At 46.7% G+C, this 22865-nt stretch overlaps 1 protein-coding gene and 2 non-coding genes across 4 annotated transcripts in view; 2 read left to right on the top strand and 1 right to left on the bottom strand.

Annotated features, from left to right (window-relative positions):
- The window catches only part of LOC119163317 (putative ATP-dependent RNA helicase DDX43), a 244512-nt gene that overhangs the window by 76361 nt on the left and 145286 nt on the right, over nucleotides 1-22865 (top strand). For both annotated transcript variants that reach the window (XM_037415283.2, XM_037415282.2), the window contains exon 7: nucleotides 14056-14111. In XM_037415283.2, coding sequence (XP_037271180.2) covers nucleotides 14056-14111 — 56 coding nt within the window. The remainder of the gene's footprint in view (nucleotides 1-14055; nucleotides 14112-22865) is intronic.
- Nucleotides 10663-10735, bottom strand: TRNAT-CGU (transfer RNA threonine (anticodon CGU)). The gene has a single exon. It is a non-coding gene; the product is annotated as a tRNA-Thr (tRNA).
- On the top strand, nucleotides 11561-11633 carry TRNAT-CGU (transfer RNA threonine (anticodon CGU)). Its single transcript has one exon. It is a non-coding gene; the product is annotated as a tRNA-Thr (tRNA).

The following is a 22865-nucleotide window of genomic DNA, read 5'->3' on the forward strand; positions in this document are numbered from 1 at the left end:
CAAGCGACCTCGTGTCCTAAGTAGTGCGGCAACAGGCATCTCATCAAAGCTCTCACCAAAACGTTCAGGTCTCTACAGGATTACGAAGAAGATAGGCACTAATGATTTGCTGCCGACGGATCCCAAGATAGGGCGCCGTCAAGGTTTAGCCCATGCTGACCAGCTGACAGTGTACAATCAACCTCAACTGGACAGTTCTGCGATGGGTTCACGTTCTATGAGGGGTGGGGGAGATGTGCAAGGACTGTGTGGCGGAAGCGACAACCGGAAGGCTGAGAGATGGCTCCACAGTTGGTGCCGGCACCACCGTCATCATGATCATGAGGATGGATAGGCGCTGTCTGGGAAGGCCTGGCAAGTAGTGTGAAATTAAGCGTGTGTTGACGATATTGATTGTGCGTGCTTCCTTTCTAGCATTACAATTACCATATCTTGTTTTCAGTGACTCTGCCAGTCTCTGGCATCAAGCAATTCGTGTAATTTCAGCTCAGCACATCATGGCTGCTAACAGAAGAAGTTGTTCGAATGTGCAGCGCAAAGAAACAGCATTGAGACGGAATCATTCCTGCCGCCCTTCTGCAGACAGCTCGGAAAAGCCTACCGGCTGTCATGAATTAGCAGATGGCATATACTGTATATACTTGGGTAATGAACTCAATTTTTTCCCCCAAGAAATCGAAGCAAACTTGAGGAGTGCGTTTAATGTGGGGCAAACTTTATGAAAAATTCTTCAAGGGCAGCAAGAAATGCAGTAATGCAAAGAAAAATTTATGTAGCTTAACATTTTTCATTGACATACGCACAGTGTTTGGAAACATTACTTACTTTTCCTTGTATTTCAGTCATCTTCAGTGGTTGATGGTGCTATTACAGAGTGAGCAGGCTGTTCCCACACCGCCCGCTCACTTCATAAAAGCGTTTCATGTCTTTCTTTTCTCGTAATCTGTTGAATAACCACAACAGTGACAATGGTATCTGCTGTGGGCTCGAGGGGCGCCCAGAAGTGTGTGCTACGGCTCTACAATGCACTTTGCAAACTCCATGGCAACCTCGCAGGACGACATTGAAATGTGTCGTTGTAGCTAGTAACCAACATCGCAGCAAGCTACTATCGAAGAATAAAAACAAACCGCCAGTAACAAGAATGATAAAGTAAGGCCACTGCCTCGCTCTCCGTGTGAGAAGGGACTGTAGAAAAGGTATCCTATATCTTGTGTTTCTTGATTTGCGTGCGGAGAACAAGCATGAAGAGCAAACTGCAACCGAAGCGAGGATTAGGGCTACTACGAAGTTATGAAAACTGTCACACTCTTTTTAAGGGACCAACAATTTTTTTTTGATTTTCTAGAAACCTGTTACATACCTGAGGCAGCGACATATCACCTTTTGTGACAGCCATGGTGTCAGAAATCGTGTGCATGTGGTTGGCTGGAAGTCGTGATACTTCTTGCGGCAAAGAATGGTCACAGGAAGCGATGTTTGGTTGGCACGAGCAGTTTTGTGACTTTCGCTCGCTGTGTGTTTGTTAGCTGCTATGTCTCTACACTCGCATCATTTGGGAATCCGGGTAAGACGCACGAATAATCCATAAAGACCAAGGACGTGCCGTGCACAGAAAGAGGGAAACATAACAGCGCAGCAGTGATTGAAGGCAGGAGGGGGGGAGCGATGCAAGGGGGTAAGGCAAAATAAAAATGAAACATCCATTGGGCAAGGAGGTGCCACGTGTCTGTTCGCAATACTGGAACGTATGAGTGTAGGGGGTGCGTTTATTTTGTGAGAGAGAAAATCAAAATTTTGAGGATTAAAGTTAGGGGTGCATTTATTATGCGAGTGTGTTCATTACATGAGTACATACAGTAGGCGAAGACGACAAAGTAGGAAGAAGAGTACATAGAACAGGCGCGAGCGCATGCATAAAGTAGCAGACAGCTTGACGTGCATGACAAGAGCCGTAATGGAAGGCTACAGTTCAATGAGCTGGCATTGCTTTCGTGGTTACTGTAGAAGGAGGTTGCATCGGCAGCTATGTTTTGTCAATGTTCGATTCGTAGGCCGTGATGCTGGCACTCCGTGGCATGGCCAATCACCTCAATGGCGCTCAGGTATTTTTTCGTATTTCACAGGCATTTCTTGTTAGCAGAAAAACCCTTATAATTAACAGATATAATGTTCGAAACTATCTAATCAGATGTTTTGCTAACCGACCTACAACTTTCTTTTTGAAATTTTTTATGCATCTTTGCTCCTTCGAAAATTAGTTAATAAAAGAGATTTAATTAAACAATATTTTCGAATACAAAAAATGGTCTGAGTAACTCCAGGCAATGGTTGGCAACATGCATTTGGTCGCGCCGTAACTGTGTGTGTCAGCATATTTTTAAACTCTGGCTAAAAATATCTGGGACACCATCTATACATATATATGTGACATATGAAGCGATGATTAGGAGAAGTTGATGAGGAAGAAGAAGTCAGAATAGAATAAACAAGGGGTATGAGCCAGGCCATGTCGCCCATTCATCATAGCGTCACACAAGTCGACAGAATGGAGACCTGCCTGCCCCTTCATCAGTCACTCATCATCGACGCAGTTCCCGAGAAGACACCCTGACCATACATTGACTACCGAATCATCACCTAGAAGGACAACGACCAGCACCATGACAGAACCATCGGCTGACCTCGACATCTTCAAATACACCGGATCAGCGGACGACGGACCCGTACAGGACTGGTTCAACCTATTCGAGGTCCACGCCACCGCTGCATCCTGGTCGGAACGGGAGATGGTCATCAACTTCACTGACTACATCTCCAGTGAGGCATTTAAGTTTTACCTCACCCACATCTTTGAAAATGACGAGTCTTGGCAAAAGATAAAAGAAGAAATGATCACTCGTTTTAGCGACTATGACCAAGACCTACTTATTGCCAACCATCTCAAGAAAACCCGACACTATCGTCAATTCCCTAAGCAATCATCGAGCATTCGAAAGCCCAACGTGAATCGACAAATGCCACAAGACAAAATCGCACATGAGTTTACTTACAGAAGACCATGCGTATTTTGGGAAAAACAAAACCATCGAGCGGGCCTCCCTTCTGCACGAAAGTCGGCATTTTCGAAGTCATCGCTCCAGCACTTGACACGAGACGTTTCTTAACCACCTGATGTCCTTCACTGTTCGTCTCGCATGCGTGGTCCACCACCTGGGTTTTCATCACGCGGTTCTTCAAGCACTCCTAATACTCACCACTTGCCTTATAAGGACGCCGTATTCATGGTAGATGACCTGGCAATTGGGAAAAATACCTTGTCAAGCCACTGCCGTTCTGAAAGCCACTGTACTTCAGAAACGCGTAGCTCAACTCTCCCGCAAAGAAACAAACATACGGAATCACAACCACGTCAAGCCATGTTTGCGGCGATGTCATCGTCGAGAACTGGACCAAACCAAAGTCGAAACAGTATGGAGTCACCATTGAATGCAAGTCTCGTTGATAAAAATGAATATGCATCTACTGCTTTCCTTGACACAAATGACGCTTGCAATGCACTCGTAAATAACGCTGGGACTACCGACAGCGTCTCCTCCTTCAACGACGATGACCGACCACAATTTTCTCAGCGCCATCACCACACCAAGAAAAGACGACGACGAACGAAAACTTCAAACCATCCACAGACAACCGCACCCAGTCGTCACAGTCAAAAGCAGCCTTCACGCATTGACCAACCTCCTGCTTTTCCGTCGCGTGGATATTCGGTCGCTCACAATGCCCACCTCGCGTCTCACGCGTTCACTATGGTCGGAATAGAGCGGAGAAGGTCCGAGCATACAGAGCGGAGAAGGTCCGAGCATACTCAGTCAAGCCCGTCACCTACAGTTCAGTTTCATGCGCCAGAAGAGCTCGCATCGTTCGTTCCACAGAAAGACAGTCATTCACAATTAAAATATGACCGAACCGATCCTTCCGCACTGTCGCCGTCGAATTCCCAGCCACCTGAGAGCCCAACCCACACAGGAGGCTCGGAAGGATGAACTCTCAAGCACTGCCCTGTGCCAGAAACATCCATCAAAAAAGGCATTGCAAAAGCCTCATACAGATTTTTCTGCCAATTCTGGCGCACTATCTTCATTGCCTGAAACAAATCGCAACACCCTAACAAGTATCAACTATTTGCTGGTCACGTCAACCTACAAAGAAAAGCGGGCTCGTGGTTCCAAAGGAAGTCCACCTCGTCAGACAGTGCAACATCAGCAATGCCAACAAAAGCAACAAGAGGAACCCCAACAGCTAAAACGCCCACACCAACATCGGCAACGAACAACTAAAACTATCGCAAGGATACTTGCAGCCTGAAGAGTGTCGTGATCAACATACACTAAAGAAAAGACTGGTTCCGCATCTGAGCTATCTTCGCAGAAAGAAAAGCCAAAGAACTTTTCTGCACCAGCGTTCGAAATTGCGCCTTCGGTCTGGACATCTGCGTCATCACCACAGAAAACTCCCAAAAAACCACAAAACAACCGCTTGTGCTCTGCAGGAACACAAGCAGCGCCTAATCAGCCACGATCAACGGGCGCGCAAATTGCATGCACGACGTTTGTATGACCCACGAGAAAAAATGCGACGCCTACGAAACATTCAATCCTGCAAAGCGTTGCAACCTCGTTCGTTCTTTGCAAGAATACCGGCTGTATTTCCATCTGTTTCCATGTCCAAAGCGTTTTTTGTGTTATCCAGGATGCAACCACCAGCCTCGCCCACCAGAACTCCTGCGTTAACCGGACTGCTGCACTTTCCCCTGAAGTCTTTGAAAGTTTACGGAACTCCCCTGGAGCATAGAACCAATTGTGAATTTTTGACATTTGTAACTTTTTAACCTCTACTTGTTAACTTTTTCTTGTTCGTAATCCATGCCTTATATATGTGTGTGTGTGACACTATGATGAATGGGCGATGTGGCCTGGCTCATACCCCTTGTTTATTCTACTCTGACTTCTCCTTCCTCATCTACTTCTCCTAACCATCGCTTCATATGTCACACGATTCCCCCTCCCCCCGAAAGAAGGCATGGATTACGAACAAGAAAAAGTAAGCGATGGTTAGGAGAAGTAGATGAGGAAGAAGAAGTCAGAGTAGAATAAACAAGGGGTATGAGCCAGGCCACATCGCCCATTCATCATAGCGTCACACACACACACACACACACACACACACACACACACACACACACACACACACACACACACACGCACGCACGCACGCACGCACACGCGTGCACACACACACACACACGTGTGTGTGTGTGTGTGTGTGTTTATATATATATATATAATAGTGGGTAATTCGCAAGGCAATAATTAGTGGGACCATCTCTGAATGCGAAGCACGAACGTGTGCACGAGCTGTAATCACTGGACTACTCGAGTATTTGTGTCTGTACCGGCTGTCTGCCTACTACCTGGCGTCGCTAATAAACTCCCTTGCAAAATGGTGGAAGTGTTCTGGGTACGCAAAGCTGGAACTTCGAAGCTGGAAGCTGCCCACTGCATCAGCAATGCCTGATCAGACGACTGAGCAAGGTGCCACCCAGCAAAGCACGGCCCAATCTCAACTGGTCATCGTGCCTACCAACCTGCGCCAACGGGATCCCCCCCTTCTTTCAACGGCCCCAAGGACCAAGATGTGGAAGATTGGTTTCATCTGTTTGAAAAGGTGAGCGCTGCCAACAAGCGGGATGACCCCTTGAAATTGGAGTATGTCCCATTTTATCTCAAAGACGTCGCCAGCTTGTGGTTCAAAAACCACCGTGGTGAATTTACCACATGGACCACTCTGAAGACCATCCTTGCAGCTGTGTTTGATCGCCCCGCAGGGCGCAAGCTACGTGCTGAACAGCACCTACGCGGACGTGCACAAAGGCAGGGCGAAAGCTTCACAAGCTATATTGAAGATGTTATCGATTTATGCCGGCGCTTTAACCCTGAGATGACCGAACAAGACAAGATCAGGCATATCTTAAAAGGCATAGACGATGATGCCTTTCAATTGTTGCTGGCGAAGGACCCAAGTACCGTATCTGAACTTGTGACCTTGTGCCAGAGCTTGAAAGAAATTCGAAAACAGCGTGCATCAGTTCGGAGGTCAACAATAGCAGACAACTCTCTCGCTGCCCTGGCTGTCGGTGGTGACAGCACCCTGCCGGAGCAGGTAAAAGATTATGTACGCGAAGAGGTCGCACGACAGCTTTCGTGTCTCGTATCTGCCGACTTCCGAAGCACAAACGAACCGCCTAGCGCTGACCATCAGACAGGCTATTCAAGAGCAGGTCTCCGAGGCGTTGCCATTACCTACGTCTGCCTCTCCACCAACACCTGTTGCCGCGCCACTGACTCATGCGGCCGTCGCATAAATGCCTCCGCCTCGTCTGCCATCGTATATGCCACAACCTGTGCGACCGTCCACCGCGCCGTTTCCAGCTACACAGCAGCACGCCGGAAATCCTTGGCGCACTGGTGACAACGGGACCATATGTTTATTTTGCGGAATCCCAGGCCATGTTGCACGTCTATGTCATCGGCGCTTCGCTGTCAACGCTCCAAGATATCCTGACTACTCGTCTCTGCCTCCATACCACGCACCTCACACGCCACTTGAAGTTCACGAACGCGACGCGCAAGCTGTTTCCGGCACCCGAACCTCCACTTCTCGACGGTCTATTTCCCGCTCGCCTTCCCCTTCAACAAGTTTTCGTTCCGTATTGCCTATGCGTCGACGACCCACCTCTATTGAGACGGAAAACTAACTGCTGCAGCTTCGGAGGTACGAGCTGCGTCATTGTCTAATCGTTTAAGTCGTCGCTTGTCTCCGGCCAATCTTATCGATGTAATCGTCAAAGGTGTACGAACACTTGCACTCATCGATACCGGTACCACGATATCTGCGATTAGTCAAAGACTCTGCCGCTCTCTTCGTAAAGTGACGATGCTTTCTCCCGTAGTTTCTTTTAGCACTGCGAGCGCCCAAGGAATTGAGCCCGTCGTGACATGTACAGCAAAATTAGTAATTTGAGACAAGTTGTACACCATTGAATCTCACGTGTTGACTTCATGTTTCCACGATGTCATACTAGGATGGGATTACTTATCACGTCATCACGCCGTCGTGGACTGCGCTCGGGCCAAAGTGGAGCTCTTACCGTTTCGTGATGCGCCTTCTGTTGATGTGGCCGTATCTAGTGTTGCTAACTTTGTCGTCGCGACGGACATTGCCCTTCCTCCTTTCAGCACCCAGTTTGTACCCGCCTACTGTGCTTCACTTTCTGACGCTACCGTCCTATTCACGCCATCTGACATCTTCGGTGGCTGCCACCACACATTGCTGCCATTCGCCGTTCTCGCGCTTTGTCAAGACACCACTGGAATATTTATTTCCAATCTCAACTCGTGCCCCCTCAGTTTGCGCCGCAACGAGACACTCGGCCACATTCAGCCCTATCGATGAAGTTACCATCGTGCCTGCTGATTTCTTCGACACTAAGCCGAATATAAAGCTGAACGTGTTGGTTCCTCACCTTGCCTCGGACAGCGTGTCTTCCGATGCATTTCACCGTTCTATTGATAGCCATCCTGCCCCGGCTCAATGAGAGCAGCTTGTTACCCTGTTGCACGAATTAAGGCGTTCAATTGACTTTCCCCGAACGTTGTTAGGAAGAACTAACACAATTGACACAGAAAAGAGTACTCCTTTGTGCCAGCGCCCCTATCCTGTGTCGCCGGTGGAGCGTCGCGTAATTGCAGAACAAGTAGACGACATGCTACAGTGTGGAGTCATCAAGCCTTGTTGTAGTCCTTAGTCTTCCCCAGTTGTACTCGTCAAAAAAAAAAAAAAAAAAAAAATGGTTCGATCCGGTTCTACGTAGACTACTGGTGCCTAAACAACATTACCAGGAAAGATGTTTACTCTCTTCGCCGCATAGATGGTGCTCTCGATTGTCTCCAAGGTGGAGAATTCTTTTCCTCGCTTGACCTTCGCTCAGGTTATTTGCAGGTCCCAATGGCTGAGTCTAATCGTTTGAAAACGGCATTCGTCACAACGGATGGCCTCTATGAATTTACCGTAATGCCATTCGGACTCTGCAATGCGCCCGCCACATTCGAGCGAATGATGGACAGCATTTTACGCGGTCTCAAATGGAACATCTGCTTGTGCTGTCTTGATGACGTTGTGGTCTTTTCACCCGATTTCACTTCGCATCTCACACTCTGCATAAGATTCTACAATGCCTAAAAAACGTCAGTCTTCAGCTTAACTTAAAGAAATGTCACTTCCGGGCTAAACAACTCACCATACTTAGTCATGTCGTCTCGAAAGCTGGCATCCTTCCCGACCCTGACAAGCTTTGTGCTGTTGCCGAATTTCCTAAGCCGACTACAGTTAAGGAACTACGGAGCTTTGTGGGACTGTGCTCCTACTTTCGTCGGTTTATTCGTAACTTTGCTTCCATCATCGCTCCGCTCACCAAACTCCTTACTGGCCCTGCAGATCTTCTGAATCGGACAGCAGCCTGTGACGAATTTTTCGCAACACTGCGCCAACTCCTTACCTCACCACCCGTACTGCGCCGACCAAAGTACACACGGATGCATGTGGTGTCGGCCTTGCTGCAGTACTCGCGCAACGCAAATCAGGTTTTATGGAGTATGTGGTTGCCTATGCCAGCCGCGCCCACTAAGGCAAAATCCAACTATTCTGTTATGGAAAAAGAGTGCCTCGCGATTGTGTGGGCGTTAAACAAGTTTCGCCCGTATTTGTACAACCAAACTTTTGATGTGGTAACAGACCATGATACATTCTGTTGGTTGGCTTCACTGAAAGATTCTTCTGGTCGCCTCGGACGTTGGGCACTACGCCGCCAGGAATTCAACGTACTCGTCGTCTACCAATCGGGGCGAAAGCACTCTGACGCAAATGCGCTTTCACGATCACCCGTGATATCTGATGATACAGAAATATCAGCCCTTGACCTTCCCCTCTCTATCGTCAGCGTCGCAGACATGCCATCAGAACAGCGGAAAGACCCTTTGATTGTCTCGCTTTTGAATATGCTTTCTGACACACCAACTTCCGGTTACCCGCAAGCTCTTCGCCACCAAGCAACGCATTTCGCGATACCGGATGGCCTGCTATACCGTGGCAACTATCAAGTGGTGTGTTGTAAACGGCTGCTAGTCATACCCAGCCGTATGTGGTCTGATATCTGCGAATATTTTCATGCTGAAACCGCAACACACACACACCGGTGCGCTAAAGACGTATGAGCGGATCCAACAGCGTTACTACTGGCGGGCTATGTACACGTTCGTACGCACACATTTGCTCATGTTCTTTGTGTCAGCTGCGCAAGACATTTCCTTATTTATCCGGTCAACTGCAGCCTTTACCAAGTCCTGCACGCCCATTTGACCGTGTTGGGATTGACCTATATGGCCCGCTATCGTTCTCTGTTGGTGATAATCAATGGGTGATTGTGGCTGCCGACCATCTGACAAGGTACGCTGAAACGGCAGCGCTACTTTCGGCTGGTGCTCGTGACGTTGCAACCTTCATCTTGCATCGATTCGTTCTTCGTCACGGTGCACCACGGGAGCTCCTGAGTGGCAGAGGTCGCGTATTTTTGTCTGAAGTTCTGCAGCAGCTCCTACATTCATGCCGTACGGTACACTGCACATCAACAGCTTATCACCCTCAGAGGAAGGGTCTAATGGAACGTTTCAATAGAACCCTGGGAGACATGCTCGCTATGTATATTGATTCCAACCACTCCAATTGGGACGTCGTTTTTCCTTTCGTGACGTAAGCATACAATACGGTGATTCAATCAACACCAGGCTTTTCTCAATTTTCTTCTTTTATATGGTTGTTACCCATGCAGCACACTCAACACAATTCTGCCATACAATCCTGATGCCTCCGAGTTCAGCCCAGTTTCTGAAATGACCGAACATGCCGAAGAGTGTCGTCAGCTTGCACGGTCCTTCACAGCCGATAATCCAGCCCTCTAAAAAGATCGCCACGACCGTGATCTTGTTCAGGACACTTTCCCCGTCGGTTCTCCCGTGTGGCTCCGACTGCCTTTCTACTCTCCTGGACTGACTCGCAAGTTTGCACCGATGTATGCTGGCCCTCACCGCATCATACAGCGCCCCTCTTTTGTAACCTATGTGATTGAACCACTCAAGCCGTCCACAGACAAGCGCCACCTTGGTCATGAGACGGTCCACGTCAGTCGCCTCAAGCCCTGCTACGACCCTCCTATTCTCTCGTCACCTTGAGTTGCCAGGATGGCTTGTCTTCATCGCCGGGTATTGTAGTGGGGAATTCGCAAGGCAATGACCAGTGGGACCATCTCCGAGTGCGAAGCGCGAGCGTGTGCACGAGCTGTAGTCGCTGGACTGCTCGAGTATTTGTGTCCGTACCGGCTGTCTGCCTACTACCTGGCGGCGCTATTGAACTCCCTTGCAAGATATATATATATATATATATATATATGAGATATAACAGACAGTAATGCCAAGGAATGTACAGGGGAAGTTATTAGAACCAATGGAATGTAAATAAGAAGAAAGAAGAGTGGATGAAAAAATTACCAACTGTGAGCAGGAATCGAACCTACGACCTTCGAATTACGCGTTCGATGCTCTAACCACTGAGCTATCACAGCGGCCCTCCCTCCATCCACTTTTTTGGGTTTATCTGTGAACTTAGAAGTAGGAGCGACAGTCAGCGCCATCTATAAGCCAAACGAGTGTGAAAACACTCTTATGCGCATGTTTGGCGTCACGTAGCACGTGAACTTATTATGAGCGGGCAGCTGATTAATTGTCCCTCTTATACAACCTAAACACACCAAGTCTGCCAGTACGAGACCCTCGTTCAATGAAATAAGGGAAAGAAGTGTATACCTAAGGGCTCGTTTTTCCGTGTTTTAACACAATATTAATGAGATATAACAGACAGTAATGCCAAGGAATGTACAGGGGAAGTTATTAGAACCAATGGAATGTAAATAAGAAGAAAGAAGAGTGGATGAAAAAATTACCAACTGTGAGCAGGAATCGAACCTACGTAATTCGAAGGTCGTAGGTTCGATTCCTGCTCACAGTTGGTAATTTTTTCATCCACTCTTCTTTCTTCTTATTTACATTCCATTGGTTCTAATAACTTCCCCTGTACATTCCTTGGCATTACTGTCTGTTATATCTCATTAATATTGTGTTAAAACACGGAAAAACGAGCCCTTAGGTATACACTTCTTTCCCTTATTTCATTGAACGAGGGTCTCGTACTGGCAGACTTGGTGTGTTTAGGTTGTATAAGAGGGACAATTAATCAGCTGCCCGCTCATAATAAGTTCACGTGCTACGTGACGCCAAACATGCGCATAAGAGTGTTTTCACACTCGTTGTTTGGCTTATAGATGGCGCTGACTGTCGCTCCTACTTCTAAGTTCACAGATAAACCCAAAAAAGTGGATGGAGGGAGGGCCGCTGTGATAGCTCAGTGGTTAGAGCATCGAACGCGTAATTCGAAGGTCGTAGGTTCGATTCCTGCTCACAGTTGGTAATTTTTTCATCCACTCTTCTTTCTTCTTATTTACATTCCATTGGTTCTAATAACTTCCCCTGTACATTCCTTGGCATTACTGTCTGTTATATTTATTTATTTATTTATTTCAGAAGTACTGCCAGCCACACACATGAGGCCTTAGGCAGGGGTGGGTGATACAAAAAAGGAAACATATGAAGATACAACAGGAAAGGAAACACGTCACGTAAAGCTACATCATCAAGAACTAGTGCATCAAAGTAAAATGCAAGTACTTACACAATTGTAGTGGTTTACGCGTACACGTACAAAAAAAAAAACTATGATGACAAACATCTGTACACTCAGAACTAAGAAACAAACATCATATAACAGTTCAAAAATCGGCAACATTTCAAAAATACAACGCATTGATATGAGAAAAGTGATAGAAAGTGGAACATAAATGTAAGCCTGTTCAGGATGCGCGGTGGAATAATAGAGGGCGAAGCGCAAAAAAAGACCAAAGTTAAGTGGGTTGCTGGTGTTTAAGTTTTTCCACGAACGACTGAACGGTCTCACAGTTCACCAGATCGGCAGAAAGAGCATTCCAATCAGTGACAGTGCGTGGAAAAAATGAGTTTTTAAAGGCTTTCGTTTGACAGGAATATTCCTTCAGTTTTTTTGGATGCTCGGAACGAGTTGATCGGCGGTGAACCGTTTTTATGTACGCGTGCTTGTCTATGCGTAGCTTGTCGTGGTAAAGCAGAAACATGTACTTTAATCGATCGTGTTGCCGTCTTGCCTGCAATGTATCCAAGTCAGCTTTTTTTAACAGTTCACTCGGTGATGTAAGAGCACTGTAACGATTATATACAAATCGGATTGCTTTTCTTTGAATCATTTCAAGTGTTTTAATATTTACTTGGCTATAAGGGTCCCAAACCACAGATGAGTACTCGAGGATTGGACGGATAAAAGTTTTATACGCAATTAATTTTAACTTTGGAGTAGATTTGCGCAAAGAACGTCTTAGCAATGCTAGTTTCTGTAAAGCTTTCTTTTCAATGTAGGCAACATGCTCATTCCACTTAAAATCTGCACTTAATACAACCCCCAAATATTTATAGGTTTTAACAAACGATAGTTTTTGACCATTGATGGAATACGAGTGTTTCAAAGGAAGCCGCTTGCGCGTAACGGTCATAGCAACCGTTTTCTTTTCATTAATCTTCATTAATGTTAATTATATCTCATTAATATTGTGTTAAAACACGGAAAAACGAGCCCTTAGGTATACACTTCTTTCCCTTATATATATATATATATATATATATATATATATATATATATATATATATATATATATATATATCGCACCGCTTATAAGCCATCTGTTTTGGTCTTCTGATAAAAAATTTGTTTTTTTTTTCCCGTAACCTGCTCTGAATTAAGATTTTAGTGCTACAAAGTAACATTTCGCTGCTCCAAAAATTCATCCAAATTTTATTTTGGTTGTTGCACCCCTGTTATTGTTTGGTTATCGTTCACTGTTCTTGGGCTTTGGTTATGTATGGGCCATTATAAGTACGTTCTAGCATTTTATACAGTTTATTGGTGCCCTATCACGGCAGTGTAATGGCTCATGTACTCGGCTGCTGACTCGCAGATTGCGGAATCGAATCTCGGTTGCGGCGGCTACATTTTCGATTGAGGCGTAAATGCTGTAGGCCTGTGTTCAGATTTTAGTGCTCGTTAAAGAGCCTCAGGTGGTTGAAATTTGCAGAGCCCTCCACTACGTCGTCCCTCATAATCATATGGGGTTTTGGGACGTTAGACCGCAGCTATAAATATACAATTTATTGGTAATGTTTGATTGCCGATTGGTCATGACTAGGCTCTGATGACTGTGCTTGGCATTGTATAGGATTTTGCCAGTTGGTGAGCTATGCTGGGAGCCGCTTGACACATTTCTGCTTTCACTAGTGCTTAGCATTTATCTTTGAGCCTTGAAAGCTGCTTGAATACAAACTTGCACTGCTACACCCACTGATACTCCAAAGCTGCATCGTTATAATTCCTTCACTGCAAAAAACTGAAGCTTGGTTCCACCTCTACGTTCCCCGAAGCAGTTTAAAGCACTGGCATAGCTCTATCTTGATAACACTTGACTGCCACGCAGAATGCAGAGTTCTACTCTGGTTCGAAGTTTTATTGTTGGCACACCGCTGATGCTGGGGCCAGACTTCCTGCTGCACAAGCTCTATCACACTGTCATGTTAAATATGAGAAATGTACAGTGCCCGCCAATGTAAGCATGCCACGCACTCTTCTCATGAGATTTTTTTTCCTCGAGAAGTATTTAGAAGTATTTATAAACCTGCTGTCCATAAGAATGGACATTTTTTGTATTTTAATTTTCAGCACGCTAAATGTGCTTGGAATTCTCATTTATAGCGGAAATCTTGAATGAAATCCACAAGAACCTGTTTCTGAAGCCATCTCCGATTCAGGTGAGAGCAGCACTTCTCTTTACTATATTCATCAACTGGGAAACTCACTGCCTGCATTTTTACTTTTTTGGGGTTTTTTTTACTGAATCTGTTTTGTAATGCACTTACGTTAAACAAAGGATTGGGATAGCAAGCAGTACTTTGGAGGTACTTCCACAGTGAAAGCTGTTATAAGATCATAACTCAGGTCATGTGCGGCACCTCTGTAACCACTATTGTGAAATGAGAAAAAGACCTAGTACTAAGGACACAGTGGGGCTCGAACCCTGGTCCGCTGCGTGCCAGCCTGGTATTCTACCACTGGGCCACGCCAGTGCTTAGGACTTCTTTGAAAACTTGCCTTAGCCAGGCTTAATGTTAAGAAAGGAATTGCATTACTATGAGTAATAAAGCATGTTAGAATAGCTAAGGAATAATCAGGCATCACACAATGTAAATAGTGTAACGAGTGGGTCGTCCAATGCTCCAACCCACTACAAAATCATAAGTGGTGCATACCCACTTCAGGCATAATTCCTCATCCTCATCAGCCACTGCATTTCTTGCAAGTGTTTAGTGGATACTACGCTTCTACAGAAGAATGATGAAGACTACCTTAGCGAATGCGGGCCTACTACCCAGAAATTATTATTAATAAGCCAGCAAATGTGCTTGCAGCAGTTACTCTATAAGTGTTTTAAAAGGCTCTGAAAGGCCGCTCTTCTAGCTTTTGCTGTGTCTGTGCTTCGGCTACTGCACAGGCCTGGCATTTTTTTTTTTTTTGCTGTGTTATGCAGTACATTTTTTATGGATTAGACACAAGGTTTTTACTTGTATGCTATCTAGTGTCGGTGTGGCACATGTAGACACCTAGATATGCATGGCAAAGGCTTCATGCATTTATTTAGATCCTGCTTAGGGTAACTAGAAGTTAGCCACTTACCCTGGTGGGGCATATCACCAAGATTATGGCAAAATGATGTCTTGGATTAGATGACGAATGATGATGGTTATGCCTGAGGGCTTTGTTATGGGTAGACCTGAGGAAATGAACTTTTGCCATGCAAATATTACATCTGGTAATGTGTTGATATTGCATGCGTCAACAGAACTCCCTGCACTACTCAACCTTCATACATACAATGAAATACCCCTTTTGGGGAGACCTATAATATTTGCCAGTGACCGAGCAAGCAATAAAGCATTTCATCAGAGGAGGGCCCTTCCATTGCCATCTTGACTTTTCATCTGTAACGAGCAAGGGCCCACCCTAAAGAATTTGTCTTTCACAAAGGCTTGCTTGGAATTTCACGGTAGTGTTTCCTTACAAGGCTATTTCAAGCAGGGTAAAGTACTTAGACTGATTTACTATTTATTTATTTGCATCCATTTTGCTTTTTGGTGACGTACACCAGAGATTTTTTACTTACGAACAACAATGCTGACACTGAAATTTGTGCAAACCAAGCTTTTTGATGCTATCATGTAAATAAACATAAAGTTATACATAAAGTTCTGGCATCATTGGCCAAGAAAAGAAAGATAGATTTAGCTGACTCTGAGAACTTATTCAGAATTTCAGGTCGCTTACTGCACTACAATATTTGGCTGATGTGTTCTCGGTAGCCCTTGACTAGAGATCGGCAGCGTTTTCTGACCATGCTCAGAAAGCGTTGCAGGGCCCCTTTAAATTTTAAGGGGGGCCTTGCGGCAGAACGGATTTTCCCTGGATAGGTGTTTTCATGGTTTGGCACTCCTATAATGCTGTGAAACCACTGTTGCGGATCAACCGAGGCGAACTCAAATACTATACTATTCGTACGAATATTCGAAGCATTCGAATATTCACACAAGCCTAGTATTTAGTAGTGTAGGAATTGAGGCTAGCCCACCTCCATAGCACTGGATTTTTGCCAATTTCTGCCGTTCTCATGTCCTAACATGGCTCTCTCTTCCTCTGCCGGTCCATCTGTTCTGAGAGAGCGAGAGCGACGCTAACCTCTCCCGGATTCGGATGTCGGTTGTGGCACTGCACTCAAATCTCCCGGAACGTATCACGCTTGCGGCGGGAGTGAGAAACTTTTTAGACAGCGAAGGGTGAGCACCCCTTTTCTTTCCTGTTCGTCGTCTCCTTGGTTCTTGGAGCACATCCATACTGATAAGAAGTGCAGTGCCAACACGTGTCAAACGTCATCTACTTACTATCTTGTGTTATGTCATAGGCAAGCTGCCTATATATACTTCTTTGTCTGCAAATCACTGTTCTGCGTTGCTTCCCGGCCTGGCTCAGTCACCCTGGCTTAGTTACAACTGGGGCGACGAAGATGGGATTCACGATTTCTGAGCGCTGCATATTATTGTATCGTGCGTCGGACACGGTGCACGGAGGACGCAAGGCCCAGCGTCCGAAGCGCGGTCCGGGAAAGATGAGAAAGTGGCATACACGAGACTCGGGCGAAAATTCTCTTTATGTACATCAGCATTGCTCATATATACATGTGTACATTGCCCCCTGGGGCCAGAGAACCGGTTCTGAAACCGTAACTGTAACCACGGCACCACATCATCCCACCCTTGAAATGAAGATGATGTGGGGTCCTGCAGGCAAGCAATGCACAATAAGAATTAAATGTACAGACTACACAAAAAGCAAAAAAATGCACAATAGCATGAATAATTGCACAGCTAGAACAGAAAAGCAAGATCACCTTATCATCCCCACCCCCTAGAGAGGATCTCCGCATGGTCATTGTGTCCTTTGAGTCTAAGGTGTCGTTGCCTGTAGTGATGCCATTTCCACAACAGGCACTGTTGCCGCCCACAGCAGTCCGGTGGTGCAAACAAATCGGCCCATGTTCTCTCCTTTCACTGCACTTCCGGCTCAGTAGGGGTTGGAACAAGCACGCGATGAATCTACGACAGGACATGGCTCGGCGCCACCGATGCAGGCACCGTGCATACAACAGGATCAGGCACGGCCTGCGCAGATGTGACCGGCGAAAGCATCTCCGCCGCATGCAGAATAGGGACTGGCTCTGGAATCTTGGTTGTCACGCTTAGCAGGTGCACCACCAGTAAATGGCCAACTGAAACAGTATTCGGTAGATCATCACCAGTCGAAAGAAGCACAGCCGGGGTGGACGCAGCAGCCGTCAAAATTGGACCAGCAGACACCGCCGAAGTATGGAGAGCTGAGACGTAAGCACGTAACGTGTGGTCAGCAGGAGTAGACCCGACCAGGACAGCCATCCTCGCAGATGAACTACTCCCAGTCGAAGCAGGTAGAACCATGGTACGCTCAATTGCCGGCAACACGGCAGGAGCAGGCGCATCCAGAGCATGGCGAGCTGGGACGCCGACAGGTGCAGCACAGTGAGCATGCTCCAAGTCTGGGCCAGAATCGTCGTCGTACGGAAAGTCGAATTATGGCCCGATCTATCATGAGGTACATCTCTTGTGGATCAGCAGAGGCTTTCGTAATGTCCTCTTCTTCTGCAAAGCGCACAGGTGTGGGTTCTTGCAGGACAAGCGGCAGCGTCAGCCCAGTGCTGCGACGAACCACAGGGAAAGCACGTTCTCACGCGAGTCGACGCCGGAGAACCTGAGTCGGATGCACCGGTAGCCCAGGGAGCAGTCGCAGTCAGCGAGGAGACGGCACCAGCTTGAAAAGCGGCCGGAGAAAGAGGAACGCTCCGAAAGAAGGAAGGAAGGTCGCCATGATGAGTCCGGCGTGAAGAAACAGCGGCCCTTGAAAGGGAGTCCAGCTGTTGTAATACGCAGTCGACACACTCCTCTTTTATGGCAAGATGTAGGGCCTTCTGAATGGAGAATTCCGCTCCCATCTTCAGAATTTTTCTCCGCAGATTCGGGGACGCAGTTTCTGCTACAATACATTTTGCTACGCCAGCACGTCGGTACTTGCACTAAAATTGCACAGCCGAGCAAGCCATTAACTTCAGAAGTATTGCATTGCGGTCTTTGCCAGTTGTTGCCGTAGCGTCTTGAATGAGGCACGCAGGCACATCGGATCAACTTACTCGTCGAAAATCACGTTCAACTGCTGAAACGCCGCAGAATACGTGTCTTGCACGGCGTCCGCCGGAATTGTATAGTTCACTGCCGGAGTTGGTTCGTCCTCCAGTTAGTTCAGTAGCAACGCCTTCTTGTGCTCCGGCGTGGCGTCCCAGGCAGCAGCATCTATGTAAACCTGAAAAGCAGGACACCACTTTCGCTATGGAATAGGAGGCCTACCGTGGCACTGCAGGAACAGGGGCGGAGGTATGGCAGCATACATCCCTGTGGAAAAAGGTAGCTGAACCAGAGGACCGAGTTAGACGCATAGCCCAGTATGCATGGTCTCGGTGAGTCACAAACAGGTGATTCGCAGAAAATGTAGTATTGGCGGGACAGTAACCAGGGTGCTGAACACCGTAGCACAAGTAGCACAGTTTATCTGCACACTTTCGGCCGTAAGCAAGCGGAGTCGTCGCCTCGCCGCCAGATGTTGTATCGACGCACGGAGGACGCGAAGCCCGACGCTGTAGCGCGGACCGGAAAGGAGCAGGAAGTGACACACACGAGACTCGGGCATATGTACATAAGCATAGCTCATACAGTCAAACCCCTTTAGAATGAACGCCACTTTGATGAAATTCCCGCTACAACAAAAAATTCACGGTTCCCCGTCAGCAGTCCGTAGGAGTCAACGCATAGATATTGTCGCCACAAGGAACACTTTTTCTTCTGCCGTCCTGCTTCAACGAAATTCAAGATGCGATTCCAGGCTCATATATTTATTGCTATACAGTAAACCCAATTTTTAAGAATTGATGTATTTTCAGAGCCTAAAAATACGTATAAGAAGTCTAAAACACGCGTTGGCATCGCTACAGTGGCTAAAATAGGGAAGTGTGATGAGCTGCAAGGGGCGCCTACAGAGCGCACTAAAGCCTCTGAGGAGGAGCCGCGTGGGTGCGCGCGCAGTCGTTTATAGGTTGTTTGCACGTTTTGTCGGGCGCTTTCGTCCTCGTTTTTTTATTGCAGTGGCACTCTCACACCAATGCTTCTGTATGCCCTCTCGTGGTGCGAAAATAGTCATTTATTCGTCCCATGGTTCAGTACAGGCTACAAGTCAGCGAAAAAAAAAAATGCGTTATTCGACGTTCCAGAAGACGAAGCCAAAACTGGTAGGTGTTCTGTGACGAAGCGCTGTTTGCACGGGGGTGGAGAGCAATACCACGTGCTGCCAAGCTGCTTCAAGAAAACTCGGCTGTGTGCGGGCTGCACTTCGACGAGAGATACATCTTCCGGCACTTCGAGCACATTGTGAATGGCGAAATTGTCCGCATCGAAAGGGGTAGGCCTATAGGTGTGCTTGCCGTTTGGGGGGAGGAGGAAGGGCGGTGAAGGTGCATTGCAGGGCGCCTCCTTCTTATTAAATTAGTTTATGAGGCAGATTTTACGCTCCCTTTTAGGTGACTAAAAGAGTTCCCCGCTGCCTAGTCAATGTATAGAGCAGATTTAGGGCCCCCCTCCCAGGTGACTACAGGGGGGGGGAGAGCCCGCCCCCTTTGCTCTCTCGTGCCGACACCTATGGGTAGGCCTTTCAGAGGAGCTCTTCGCATTTGTAGACGCCCTTGAAATCACTTTTTCAAGGTGGTTTAGCTACAACAGGCTTCACAGTGACAGCTTATAAGTGCTTTTTTTCTCTCTAAAAAAAAAAAAAAAAAAGTCGCACTGGGCTGTGCACAACATAGTCCGAGCCTCACTAATCAAGTGACCAAGTTTTTTTCTGCTCACCCATTGCGCTTTTACACAAAGGCACTCCACAAGGATGCAAGCATCTTCCCATGCAAAGGGGAAGTACCTGAAGCTCAGGCGTGTCACCTAGGCTTGCAGCCCCCCGCAGGTCGCGGGTTCGAATCCCGGCTGCGGCGGCTGCATTTCCGATGAAGGCGGAAATGTTGTAAGCCCGTGTACTCAGATTTGGGTGCACGTTAAAGAACACCAGGAGGTCGAAATTTCCAGAGCCCTCCACTACGGCGTCTCTCATAATCATCAGTGGTTTTGGGACGTTAAACCCCACATATCAATCAAATCAATTAGGCTTGCAGCCCAATGTTCTGTGGGGTGCTTGTAAACTATAAAACTTTTTTTCTTGGAGATAAAAAAATGACACGCGACCAGTAATTAAGAATGCATTGTTGTAAGCAGATACTGAGTCACTACTCGTAAATGTGTTGTATCACCTGGGTGCAGAAAATAAACGGTTTTTATCCAGATACCGCTCGTGATCCTTGTCGCTGAGTGGGACGTTACGAATGGTGGGGCTTTATTTACAGATTAGTGCTTCGCCGTGAAAGGTGTAGGAAGAAATGGCTCACAACTGAGTTCATCGTTCCACTCTTCTGCCACTTCACTTCAATAAAATGTTTCAGTGCCTTCACGCGCTCATTTTCGGCACCCTGTCGATATTTCAGTTCAGTTGCGCACCCGCATAGGCATCTTGTTATTCCAGAAACTAATTAACATATTTTCTTGGTCACCATTTTAGGCCATGCACGAGCAACAAAATATGTTTTAAATGTTTCACATTGCCCGCGCGCATGGTTGATTCCCGTCTGCGCAGCACATCGCCGCCTTGGGTAACGTGCAAACGTGTGCCAGCGCCACCTGGTGGTTTCCTCACAAGATGTTATGCGCTAGCCGTCGCGTTCATCACACTTTCCTATTCTAGCCACTGTAGCATCACAAAGAGCCACCGTTGTACAACTAATCAGAGCGGCTATTCATACGCATTATCAACAAAATCAGCTGGTCGCGATTGATGGATGATAAGAATGGCATAAAGTAAGGCAAAAGTCACTGCTCCACGATACCCTGCTGCCATCTCGGCATTTTGACGGCAGACAGCTGCTGGTGTTAATGTGTTGATACAACATTTAGTTCGTTCGCTAAGGTGGTTTTAGGCGTTGTTTCAGCGCGCTTCTCACCATGGCATCGCTATGCATGGGTGACAATCGCGTCGCAACATTGCTGGGAAAGAATAGGAAGCAGCAGACATTTTCTTAATTTTGAGAATAAACATTTTTGTTTTGCTAGTTCAGATCGGTTATATTTTTTCGATTTCACTACAACGAAATTTTTGTTTCAACGAAATTTCTTCTGCACCCCTTTAGTTTCGTTGTAGTGGGGTTAGACCGTATGTACATATGTACAAGGTTTCCTGGGGCCAGAGAGCCAGTTCCAAAATGGAAACTGTAACCACGACACCACAGATATAACCACCCACCACCACAGAACGTCAACAGGCATGGCCATGGCTATGAGTCTCAGCACCCTAAGTTTCGCCGAAAATCAAGTTAAGTGGGAGATTTACTTGACTCAGTTGGAGGCATTTTTGAAACAAATGCTATTAACAAAGCGGAAAAGAACAGGGTGTTTTCAATTTTGTCGCTGTCAGCTAAGGTGGTAGGCGCAATATTGCGACACTGCGCTCACAATAAAAAGAATGAGCTGTGTTACCAGCAAGCACTCACCTTCCTAAATGCCCACTATGCCCCGAAAAGTAAGGAAGTTGCCGCAAGGTATAAGTTCTTCACTAGTGACAAAACTGCCATTGAATCTGTTTGAGACTATGTTGTGGAGCTCTGCAAGTTGGCAGATAAGTGTGTTTTCGGCACCGGCCTTGATCGTCTGTTAAGTGACCGTATCGTTTGTGGAATCCAAAATCGCGCTGTGCAGCAGATGCTGCTCAAAAAAATTGAGGTCACGCTGGCTGAAGTGACAAACATTGCTCTGAATGCCGGAGCTGCTGTGCAGGAAGTTCGCACCATGACCAAACCTGATCAGGTAGTGGTGTACAGTTTAGCTGGAAAATTGTCCCAGTGTCATACCACCACCAGAGATAAGAAACAACGAGTTGCAGATTGCCCATGCTACGGAAGCTACGATCATATAGCCAATGATTGCTCATACAAAAGAGAGAAATGTTTTCTCTGTGGGAAGACGGGTCATTTCGCAAGAATATCGAGGCTCAATGCTTGTAACAGGCAGGCTGGCACTGCTTACGCCGTTCAGAATGGGAGCACTGCATCTGAAACTGATAAAAGTGATATTTCAACAGTGTTTACTGTAAGAAGCACGGCAGAAGCAACGTTTGCCACAGGCGTATCGCAGGGTCATCTGTTGGGGAAGAGCGTGCCCCTGAAGATGATTATTGATACGGAATCCCCATTTTAAATAATCCCGCAAGAAGAGTATCTCAAGCATCACTGGAGCTGGTCGCATTTATCTAAATGCAGACGCTCGGCTGCTATCTAGGCAAGCTGCCCATGGTCGGTGAACTGTAGCTTCAAGGCCAGTTTTCAGGTAAAGCTGTCCCTGCCACTTTCTTTCTTTCTTTCTTCTTCTTCTTCTGGCATTTGATGATGATATTTTGTAGGCTCTCACCCGCCCAAGTTGAAATAGGATAAGCTCTTGCGGGCTATTTGAAACGACCCTCCATAAGGCATATGTGGTTCACCGATCTTCTTACAAGTTCTTTTTTTGCTGCCTGTGCGAAGGAGACAAGCTCTTGTTATTTCGTTTCGCCCAGGGTGGAGTTTTTCAATCCGGCACATTTTCTAAAATGTTCTTGGAGCCTTATTTTCAACCAACTCCATATCACCCAGCGAGAGTGGTTTTGGTTGCCGCTTCTTGGCTTTGACCATAGCTCCTATTTCCTTCATGTATTCTCGATGCCATCTTTTCCACCAAGCTCGCACGAGTTTGCAT

The sequence above is a fragment of the Rhipicephalus microplus genome, chromosome 9 (assembly GCF_043290135.1).
Source record: "Rhipicephalus microplus isolate Deutch F79 chromosome 9, USDA_Rmic, whole genome shotgun sequence".
Lineage (NCBI taxonomy): Eukaryota > Metazoa > Arthropoda > Arachnida > Ixodida > Ixodidae > Rhipicephalus > Rhipicephalus microplus.